The sequence below is a fragment of the Quercus suber genome, unplaced genomic scaffold, assembly GCF_002906115.3.
Source record: "Quercus suber isolate HL8 unplaced genomic scaffold, Cork oak 2.0 scaffold_523, whole genome shotgun sequence".
Classification (NCBI taxonomy): Eukaryota; Viridiplantae; Streptophyta; class Magnoliopsida; order Fagales; family Fagaceae; genus Quercus; species Quercus suber.
Window position 1 is genome coordinate 278,873 of NW_027069972.1, and position 11,221 is coordinate 290,093.

Sequence of the window (11,221 nt, forward strand, 5' to 3'; positions counted from 1 at the left end):
CCATAGTTTTGCTATTGAAGTCTGCTGCTTCTTTTTCAGAAGTTTGCCACTCACTTACAGGAGTAGTGGGCTTCTGCCATCCGTATTCAACGGAATTCCAAACCCTCTCATCAATAGATTTCAGGAATGCTGTCATTCTTACTTTCCAATAAGTATAGTTATTCCCATCAAAGTGAGGATGAACAACAAGAGAGTGTCCATGCTCCATGACAGCAGGGGTCAAGGATCAGCTTAGAGATCAAAAGATCTCTAACAAGAGAGCTACCTGCTCTGATACCACTTGAACGGTTTTAGACCCCTTAAAACAACCAGATTAACCTAGTTAATTAGCCAAGTGATTAACTTAGTCAATTTAAGCAATTCTAGGTTATCACAAACATACAATCATATCAAAAGTATAAAGCAGCGGAAATATAAAAGACACAATGATATGATCACCCAGGAAACCACACGGTAAAATCCTGAGGAGGATTTGACCTAGCTATCCTCAAGGTAAAACTGAATCCACTATGCGAAAGAATCGAAGTTCATACAAAAGGACTTACAAGCTCCCCGCTTGACTTCTTAATGCTACCAACCAGTAGAACTTACTGACACGACCACGTGCAAACTTCGAATCCACGGACTCCTTCTTTCTTAGATTCTCCAATCAGCTACAAGCACCCATGCTTGATATTCTTTAAGCTTCAATGGTAGCAAACGAGTTGATCATCAAGATGTTGAAGTAATCTCTACTTTGAAAACCCTAAGCTTTGTGTAAAGGAAAGCTCTTCTAGATCTCACAAGAAATTTACACAAAACAGCAAAATATGAGCAACAATATAACTGGAGCAACTCTAAAAACGTGGCTGGGGTTTTTCTTTATATACCTAGGGTATAAACAGAAAACCCAAAATGTTTAATGAGTTAGGGCTAAGCTGGAAAATTCTGCAAAAAAACATTCTGCCCGAGATTCGATCGATCAAGTCTTTCTTTCGATCGATCGAGCCAGGCCGAAATGCACCAATGCATCTGCAGCCTCTCGATTCCAACTTTACATGAAAGACCCAACTTTGAGTAAGCCTAAACAAGACTAAACAACCTGTTTTGATCATGGTTTGCCAACAATACAAATTAGAGTTCTAAATACATAAAATCCTAAATCTTTAGAACCTAACAAAAATGAAAAATCAACCCTTGAGAAAAATTCTCAAATCTAATCCAACCCATCACATGCATAAAAACCAACCCAATTTAATTGACATGGATGGGGTTGATAGGTTTTTCCTATATGGCCTACATATTCCATGTCTTGTAAAAATTGAAATACCAAAGAGGAAGAAGAAAAAAAAAACTAATATAATGGCAGGACAATGGATCAAATGGGTTGAATAAACTATTGACCCAACTTAGAGACTCAAAATAATATTTCAACCCCGCCCAACCCACTAGCTGAAGGCATCAGTTTAGCTTGGGTATTAAAATACCAAAGAAAAAACAAACTAATATAGTGGTAGGTCAAGTTGGGTTAAATGGGTTGAATAAACATTATTGAGGTCTAAAAAAGTTATAACATCAAAGCCCAAAATAGTACAGTGGGCAAACCCCATATAAAAGGGTTGAGCTCACCACAAGAGAAAATAATGGTAGGCCCAAGTCCATTAGAAAGATTTAAAGCCCAGAACCCATAAAGAGATAGGCCTTAGAAAGAAAAACGAAGGAAAGAAAGGAAGAAGCCCAGCCTGTCAAAATCAGAAAATCAAAAGGGGGTCCAGTAATGAGAGCTAGACCTAGATACCCAGGGACTGCCAGAAGCCCGGGGTCCTCGAGACACGCAGCAAAGCTGGAATGAGATTAAGACAGCTTAAAGGAAGTGCCCATAAAAAAAAAAATACAAGAAACGAAGAGCAGATACATCTTTATCAACCACCCAATGATGCAGAAAGGATTCAGAGAACTTGGGACTAACAATTCATGAACAAAGGGCTGGTACCTTGGGGAACCCAGAATGAAGTACCACGAAGGGAAGTAGTTGGAAAAACTTTCAACCTGGCAAAGATGGAACCAGCTTACTCGGGAAAAATGACAAAAGGAAAGGTAACTAAAAAATCTGAATCTAAAAAGGTGAGGTGTAGAAACCTTGAAGGAAGAGAGATTGGAAGTCAGTTCTCTAGGGGACATCCCGGAAAGGAAAGTCAACGAGGAGCTTTTGGGGAAAATGCATCAAAAAAAGAAGACTATGAGAAAATAAGGAAGGGGCCTGCCACCGAAGTGGCTAGCATGACATAGGCGCTGGTACCCAGGGGAATAGAAGGGGGAATCAATGGTACCCCAGAACCCTAGAATGACACTATAAAAGGGGAAAGCAGCCCACATTAAAGAGGCATTCAGCAAGAGTGAATCAGAATAGAATCATTGAGAAAACTTTGTCAAAAAACTCAAAGGAAGTAGTAAAAGAGAGAGGAATATCGCCCGGTATCCCGAAACAGCCGCTATAGAATATACTTGGATTTAAAGTTATTCAAACTTTGCAAGTCTTAGAGGCTTAGATAAGCCATCTAAGTCTGTAATTTTTGAGCTTATTTGGACCTTGTGATACGTCTTAGTGAGCACATTGTAATTTACAACTAATGAAAGTAATAAAACATTTCACAATGTTTTAAGGATCCAAAACAATTATTTTGTCTCTCTCTTTATTACATTGTCCCTTTACTGTTTCTTGCTGTTCAATACCTATATATTCTTACCTGCTAGTATGTACGTATTGTAGGATTCTTACTTTGTGCACCACTTGGTTTGTAAACAACTCATTTAGTTGCGGTGAACCAAACTCAATCCCTTTAAACAACAACTAAAAGGCCCAGGGTCCTTGCTTCAACTTGGGCCTGTACACTGTCCAAAAAGGGACTCTCACAAACATCAACCCAACTTGAGACTTAAAATAAAATTTCAACCCAACCTAACCAACCAACTGAAGGCATTAATTTGGTGTAGGTTAGATCAATTTCGTCAAGGTGATAGTTACACCCTTAGTATTGCATTTCAAGGTTAAGTTTATGGGCACCTTCCCTTGTATCTTTTATTTATGACATGTGGTTTTTTGGGGGGGGGGGGGGGGTGGGGGAATGAGCAAGGCTGAACCCAAGCAAAAAGACTCAATCCTTAGGAGAAATTGAGAAAGGGGGATTGAACCCAGCCTGGTTCTTAATGAAGAATGGTGACACAAAATTCTTGAGGGAGTAGGGTTCTCCTTGGGGAATCCTGGAAAGGCAAAACCACAGGGTTTAAGACACTCACCAACTAAGAATAGCTTGCTCGGGCTAGAGGGGGCCACATGTGTAAAGGCGACAACCATCACTTTTGCGCTAATTTTTTTTATAAGTAATAAAAATATTTTTTTTAAAAGTGCATTAGCAAGAGTTGTAGTTTTAGGCTACAACTAAATTTGTAGCCAAATTTTGGTTCCCTTAACAATATATTAGGCCCTTATAAACAAAAATAAAAAGCCCAAGGAAATTTTGATTGAACTAAAATTTTGAAAGAGATGTAGTTTCTAGTATTGATAATAAGACTATCGTGCAACAATTTCAAAATAAGAAAACTTACTGAAGAAAATTGTGAGATTTTATGTATTTGTGTGTGAGTTTTTTTTTCTTCTTTGTCAATATATGAAGTTATTTTTTGTATAATTTAAGTTTCATAATGACCACTCTGAAGAAAAAAAATTAGAACTACAGCTGCTTGTGAATCCAAATAAGGTTTTTTTTTTTTTTTTTTTCCTTCCTTCTTCTAAAAAGGGGTTGACAAAAGGGGTCCAAGGAGGTTCACTCTTAAATATGGGCAAGATTATGAGGAGACTCATTTATCTATGTTGTTAAAATTACCGATGGGTTCAAATCATCTCCGCACCACACAACAAATACTTGCAAAAAAGTAATTTAAGTTGTAAATTCAAATTAGAACTAATAACAACTTACCACCTATAATTTGTTGTGAAAAAGTTGTAGACGTAACAGTCCTCTAATATTTTATGCAAAAAGCAATGGATTTATTTTATAGCTTTGTAAGGACACGGTTGTAGCCCAAACCCAAGACGTGTAGGTTGTTGGCCTAGTGAGCATAATACAATAAATTTGTAGAGAGTAGGTTAAAAAACTAAACTCTAATGAATTTCACAACGGTTAGTATGAGTTTAAAAGGTGATCAAACAAGAACAAGGCATAAAGGACCGAATAAATTCACTATCTGAAAAGGCAAATCTTTGCATAGATCAATAGAACTGATTACAAGTGCAATTATGATTTCTATAGTATTCTTTCTCTATTTTTTCGATCCCCCTTCCTTCTGGGGCCTCTTACATTATATATTTCATTCCCAGTGATCTTGGCCCTCCACTTATCAATTGTCCAAGTCACAACTCGAGTGCCCGTCCCATCAGACACTCATTCTGGCTTTCTGTGAGTCACGGTAGCCAAGGAAACACTGTTTAGGGGTCTTTTCTACATAAATGCGGCCAGAAAAATAGTTGCAGTGCATTTAATGCGGTGATAGCAGCTTTTCTTAGATATTTCTGAGTTCTTATCGTCCTTATACGTGTACGATGCACATTCTTATCACTGGATCATCTTGGAAGGTCATCGTGATTGTTGAAACACAGATTTAAACTGCACTTATCATATCCGAGGAGGAATTCCTCCTCGGACCACCTCCCATTCATTCATTACTTGTGAGACTTAAAAAATAGGAACCACTCATAATTATTTGTACCATCTCGGACATTCTCCCATCCTCGAATAAGACCCATGGCCTAATATATGATTTTTGGGCCCTTATCCCTACAAGCTTTTTTCTACAATAGTTTTAACAAAACAAAAAAAATAAATAAATAAACTGTTTTTTTTTTTTTTTTTATTTGGGGGGAAAAAAAAAAGACACAACTTTTATTTAAAACTGTGCGTTTGGATGAGGCAAACGGAGGCTTTTAAACTTAAACCCTCCTTGTCTTTGTGTTTGTTTGAGAAAAGAGACAAATGGGTTTTGCTTTATCGGCTCACAGTTCCATCATGGCGCTTCAAATTGAATGCTTCTCATCTTCTCTCAGTGACCGCCTTCTCGTGGGTCAGGGCCACCCTAGTAGGCCCATCCATCTTAATCTGCCACGTTTCCCGCCCTCCTGCCGCTCTGTACTTGCTCTCGCTCGCCGCCGAAACCCCACCTCTTCTTCTTCTTCATCTTCTTCCAAGAAAAACAAGGTGAGGTTGTAACTTTGAGCTTGTTTGGTTCCTCACTTTCTTTCTATTCATTTGTTGTGTATAATAATTCTTAATCAAATGAAAAAAAGAACACTCACCCAACTATGATACAACCGCTCTGAATTGTAAAAATCCTTAATCGTTGCTAGCAAGTAGCAAGTAGCAACTAATGGTAAAAAGAATTTACTAAATTCCCACGAGAGAGAGAGAGAGAGAGAGGCTTGCATAAAATTCTTGGTAACTTGTAAATGGTTGAGGTTGGTATCATGTTAAATTTCTGCTACTCTTTAGCTTTAGGTTGAGTTTGTATAGGCTATTGCAAAGCTGTGTTTTGAGTTTAAAACGAGCTTTGTAAAAAAGCTATTAGGAGTTGTTGTTGTGAAATAGAGTTTTGGGTTTTAAAAACGCCCTTTTAAGCTCCCAAAATACCAAACTAAACGGACCCTTAGTGCCTGTTTGGTATAGCATATTTTTCAATTTTTATTTTGTAATGGGGTTGTTTGAATAAGCTGGTACCCTAGAAATAAGTCAAGTGTTTTGAAAAAAAAAAGTACTTGGGTTAGCAAACAGGGACTTATTAAGGTTGTTGCTTTCCAAGTCCATTTTGGTTCTTTATTAATTAATTTGGTTAATATTGGGTTAACACTCAAGTGTGCACGGCACAAATTTCTTAATACCATGGGTCTAGTTTTTTATCCAATTAAATTCAGCATAAGCTATCATCATTGTTTCAGAAATTTGCAATTGTAATGGTGTATAATGTAATATTCTAATGCAATAACTTTTTGGTCCAGAAAAGTTTGCGTCATAAGGAACCTGCGAAGGAGGATGATATAGATGAGGATGCCTTTGAGGCACTCTTTAGTCAACTGGAAGAAGATCTGAAAAATGAAGACCCATCCCTAGATGGCGGGGATGATGAAATTAGTGAAGAAGACCTTGCTATGCTTGTACAAGAGTTAGCAGAGGCACTAGGAGATGATGATATACCGATGTCCGACTCATCTGCTGATGATACTGAAAGTGGGAATATTGCTGAAGCGGATGAGGACAAAGAAGAAGAAGAAGAAGAAGAAGAAGAAGAAGAAGAAAGGCCAGTGAAGCTTAGAAATTGGCAACTTCGAAGATTGGCATCAGCTCTAAAAGCTGGCCGACGTAAAACTAGTGTACGTATGTTTGATCTATGTTATTCAAAGAAATGTGGTTCTTTCAAAGATAGGCTTAATGATGTCATTCATGTTATTATCTGGAATATTTTGCAAAACGTTAACCTTTTAGCAGCTGGAAGGACTTTTTCATTCGCTGTTGTCTCTAGATGTATGGTTGATGCATATGCAATCATGCTATCTATATCTCTACCCAAGAATCCCCAGTTTTGAATTTTGAATAAAGAGATAATTGTGGTGATGTTTGTTTTAAGATTTATCATGTCAAATGGAAACTGCTTAAGTGGCCTGTTATTGACCTTGGGCTTTTCTCAATATATCTTGTACTCTTTTCCAATTTCCTTTTGGCTAAATTAGTGAGGTGCATGGACAGTGAAATTTGTCTGGCTATGCTCATATATTTCAGGCAATTGTGACAATATTGTATGGCAAGCAAGTTGAGTTTACTGCATGTCTAATAATTTTATAGAAAAAGGCAAGAAAATTTGCATCAAATTGTTTTTTGCTAGAATGGGCTATCATAATGAACCCTAGGTTTTTTCAGCATTAGTTTTGTTCATATTCAATCATTTTAGAAGCTATTAATTGGTCTGTAGTTATAAAAAAAAAAAAAAAAAAAAAAAAAATTGGTCATATTTTGCATGAAGGTATTGCTTAAGTGTTCAATTGGGGAAAAAAGTGGAACGCCTTGAATCTGAATTCTCCTTGACATGCATGTTCAGCATGATAGATACGTCCTAGTCTGTGCTTGTTATGTGGTTTCTCTATATATATTTATGACAATTAAGTCCCTGTAACTAAGCTTTCTTGTTTTGAATCCCTAATTTTCCCATTTCGCAGATCAAAAATCTTGCAGCTGAGGTTTGTCTTGATAGGGCTGTTGTTCTTGAATTGCTTCGTGACCCCCCTCCAAATCTTCTAATGATGAGTGCTGCTTTACCTGATGAACCTGCACCAACCTTATCATTATCGGTGCCTGAACCCAAACCCATGGAAACTGCTCATAGTGAACCAAGTGTGCATACTGAAGAATCTGGGACCAAGCTGCAAGCACCTGTTCATGTTTTGCAGCATAAATGGTCTGCTCAAAAGAGACTGAAAAAAGTGCAAGTTGAAACCCTTGAGAGAGTTTATGGTAGAACAAAGCGCCCCACTGTAAGGATTTTTTTTTGGTTCCTTTTGCGTCAATATTGCAAGTTGCAGTTGGGAGAATCTTGCTATTCATAACCAATAAAAACAGATGTTTATTATTAACTGAACGACAAGGATGAATCAACTGATTTGATAACTGTGGTGGTCAATTTTTAATTGAAAATGTCTCTTAATGCTCACGTGTCAGCTGTGAAAATATTCAATAAATGCATGTTGATATCATTAATTATTTCAAATTTCCTAGACTCAACTTTAAGCAAAATAAATTTTAAATGAATTTTTGTTTGTTTACTTTTAAATTTAGGTCCACTAAAATAATTTCAAGGTTGTTGCCAAAGTGGCTAGTTCAAATGTTGCGTCTTCCCCCATAAGAATGTGGTGAAGGGTGACATCATAGATTCAAGACCCACTAAGTACATGTGCAACTTACCAATAAAAAATAATACTTATAAATTCAAGGTTGTTTAGTCATTCTTCAAACATGCTGGTAGGCCAATATAAAGTTAGACGAGTGTTCTAACTTTCTGAGGTTCAAACTTTAGGTGTTTGGCCTAATCTCTAGATAATCACATATGTGTATACCTGCTATGTCATGTGAAAACTCCCAAAATTTAAAACTCCTTATACATGAAGTATGTTGACCTAGTATGTCATGTGAAAACACCCAAAATTTAAAACTCGCTATACATGAAGTATGTTGACAATTGACAATCACACTTATACGTTATACCATAAGTATATGCTGACAATCATTATACATTAAGTATACCTTCAAATTTTTTCTACAATTGTGCTTCCTGCTTGTATTGTCCAATGTTTATGTTTTCTGACCTTTCTAGGGGTCAACATGCATGACTATCTTATTTTGGTTACTATGATATTGATTTCTTCAGAAGAGCTTGATTAGTGTGATTTACTCCTCAAACGAACTAAAATTTTATGTTCTTACACTCTGTAAGTTAAACAATTATGCAGAATGCAATGATTAGCAGTGTTGTGCATGTGACAAACCTACCCCGCAAAAGAGTTGTGAAATGGTTTGAAGACAAACGAGCTGAAGATGGAGTTCCTGACCAGCACCCTCCTTATCAACGGTCTGTTCCTGAAACTGTATAGTCTCGTTAAAAGACTGTAAAAGCATGTAATAAGATTTTAACTGTATTGACATCTGATAGAATATATGCATATGTATGTGTGTGTGAGATTGTCCTTTCTTGTTTTGGGGTGAGATTATTAGAAAATCTAATCCGGTTAGCATAGGGCTGTCACAGATCATGGCACTCTTGCTGATGGAGACTCAAGAGTGGATGGTTCTCTATGTATTATACATCTTCCCTTCTTATCTTTCTTAGGACTAACTCCTAGTTTCTTTGAAGACAATTATTTAACAATAAAAAAACATTAGTTTTACTTGTATATATATATATATATATAATAGTAATTTCATATAAACCTGTAGGCTGACTTTACCTCAGAGGTCATTGGATGTCCTTTGGTTCCTAAGATATTGTAGAACATTTACTTGAAAATTTGAAGGATACTCCTGCTGCCTGGTTGATATCACATTTAATCATTTTTTGACTTGTATGTGCCTTAGGGTGAATGGTTGAGGAGAGTTATTATTGCTGGAGTTTTTCTTGTTGCTTCCACAAATATTTCAAGCATGTGAAGTATTTCATCACGTACAGACATATGAGAACTCTAGAAGTAGCAAAAGCTTCTCTAGCAATAATAACTTTGGTTGGCAAGTGTGAAGTGTTCGCAAATGCCAATGCTGTGGACTCAAAAATAAATAGAAAATGGTACACTTCTCTTGAATATATATAATATACTGTTAGGGAAAAAAAATTGAAGTTTTAGATTCATAATTAAATCTGTTTTTTTTTTTTTTTTTTTTTTTTTTTTTTTTTTTTTTTTTTTTTTTTAAAAAAAAAACTAGTTGGTATCTATTCAAATGAATTTGTTGATTGGAGACCCAAAGGTGGATGGGCATTTTCCACCAATTGATGAGGAGTATTTTGCGTGGTTGAAAAGAGCCTTTGATAAGGAAAGAGATGTTAGGGGCACTTATTGATATGAATAGTGAAAAGCCAGATGGTTTCACAATAGCCTTTTTCCAGCACTGTTGAAGTGTAGTGGACGCAAAGACAAGTAAGTTTGGGTTGTCTTTGAATGTTTCTCACTACTCTAATCCGAAGAGGTCTGTAGCAATTTGATCGGAAGTGGGTATAATATGCTGGCTAAGGTTTAAACTAATAGACTTAAAAGTATGTTGGAGGATTATTGAGGAGTTGCGAAATGCATATGTTGGAGGCAGACAGATTTTGGACTCCGTTTCTAGTGGCTAATGAATGTCTAAATTCTAGAAGCAGAACTTTTTTATAGGAGTTATTTGCAAGTTGGATATTCAAAAGGCTACGCATCATGTAAATTGTGATTGTTAAATTTATTTAATTGGAAGATTTATTTTGGTGAAAAATGGAAGAAATTAATTTCCTTTTGCATATCTGTTGTGAAGTTCTTTTCGGTGAATAATTGATGCAGCAATGGAACATAAATTTGTTTTACCTTGCAAATTTGTGAGGGTGCTCCTTTAAAGGATCTTTACCTGGGATTTATTTTCTAATTGCAAAGGATAGAGATGTTTTTGTTCATTCTTATTTGGATGTATTTGAAGATAGGAGGGTTTTGTTCCTTGAATCTAAATCTAAATTTTACTGGTGCTTTTCAGGATTGGGAACCATTAGATACTTTGTTGGCTCAATTACATTTTAATCACCTAAAGGGACTCAGGAGGATTGGTTGATTTGGTAGATTAGATGTGATGGAAAACTTGATGTTTGTTTGTTTGTTTTTTTTGTTTTTTTGTTTTTTTTTTGAGGCTTTGAAATATCTAATCAATTGTTGTTCCCTTGGAAAAAATTGGAGCAAAGTCCCTCGTCGCTTTTTTTGCTTGGACGTGCATTCGGAAAGTTTTATTATATGGATAATCTCATTAAAGGAATATGATTCTTGTGAATTGCTGCTATATACGTGTTAGCGTAGGTTGAACATCTCTTATTTCATTGTGCCACTAGTAAGGATGGTTTTTGCTTTCTCTTTATTTGGAATTAGTTGAGTTACCGCATGAGGTGCTTCAATTTCCGATAGAGATATTCAAGATTCAGATCCACACCCTTAACTATTGATGTATAAATAAAAAAAAATAAAAAATTGAATATGGGGTGATCAAACTAAAAAAAAGTTAAAATAAAAAATAAAATAAATAAATAAATTGAATGGAACTTGAGTTCATGGAGCTCGAGTTCCATTTAAAACGCTAATATAGAGTTTTAAAACGCCACTATAGGACTCCCTGAACGCAGTTATAGATATGGGGCGATCAAACTTATAAAAAAAAAACTTGCATGAAACTCAAGTTCATAGAGCTTGAGTTCCAGAATTTTTATTTTATTTTATTTAATTTTTAGTTTGTTATAACTCGATTGTCCAAAAATCAAGTTTTAAATTGAAACTCGATTTTTAGAAAATCGAGTTTCAAAATAGGGATATTTTCTTAATTAGTTTGAGAAATGAGGCAAAATACTGAATTTAAAAAATAAAAAATAAAAGGGCAAAAACTCATTTTCTCCCATGTTTCATGCCTACTAAAAAAAGCAAATATCCTTCAAT

The 11,221-nt window shown here is 35.8% G+C and overlaps 1 protein-coding gene across 3 annotated transcripts; it reads left to right on the forward strand.

Annotated features, from left to right (window-relative positions):
* Window positions 1–4,973: 4,973 nt before the first annotated feature.
* On the forward strand, window positions 4,974–10,532 carry LOC112027181 (protein OVEREXPRESSOR OF CATIONIC PEROXIDASE 3). Of its 3 annotated transcripts, none has more exons than XM_024059857.2 (5): window positions 4,974–5,231; window positions 6,026–6,397; window positions 7,238–7,552; window positions 8,525–8,643; window positions 10,281–10,532. In XM_024059857.2, the coding sequence occupies exons 1-5, from the start codon at window positions 5,010–5,012 to the stop codon at window positions 10,294–10,296; spliced, it is 1,044 nt and encodes a 347-aa protein (XP_023915625.1). In that variant the 5' UTR covers window positions 4,974–5,009; the 3' UTR covers window positions 10,297–10,532. The 3 variants fall into 3 exon arrangements, with proteins under 3 accessions (XP_023915625.1, XP_023915626.1, XP_023915624.1); XM_024059858.2 differs by lacking the exon at window positions 10,281–10,532 and adding an exon at window positions 9,147–9,426; XM_024059856.2 differs by lacking the exon at window positions 10,281–10,532 and having other exon boundaries at window positions 8,525–8,967.
* Window positions 10,533–11,221: the final 689 nt, after the last annotated feature.

Excerpts from the sequence above, each read along its gene's own strand:
- LOC112027181 (XM_024059856.2), top strand. The coding sequence starts at position 5,010 with ATGGGTTTTGCTTTATCGGCTCACAGTTCCATCATGGCGCTTCAAATT. Across the intron at positions 6,398-7,237 it reads CTGGCCGACGTAAAACTAGT|ATCAAAAATCTTGCAGCTGA; the intron begins GTACGTATGTTT and ends CCCATTTCGCAG. Across the intron at positions 7,553-8,524 it reads GTAGAACAAAGCGCCCCACT|AATGCAATGATTAGCAGTGT; the intron begins GTAAGGATTTTT and ends ACAATTATGCAG.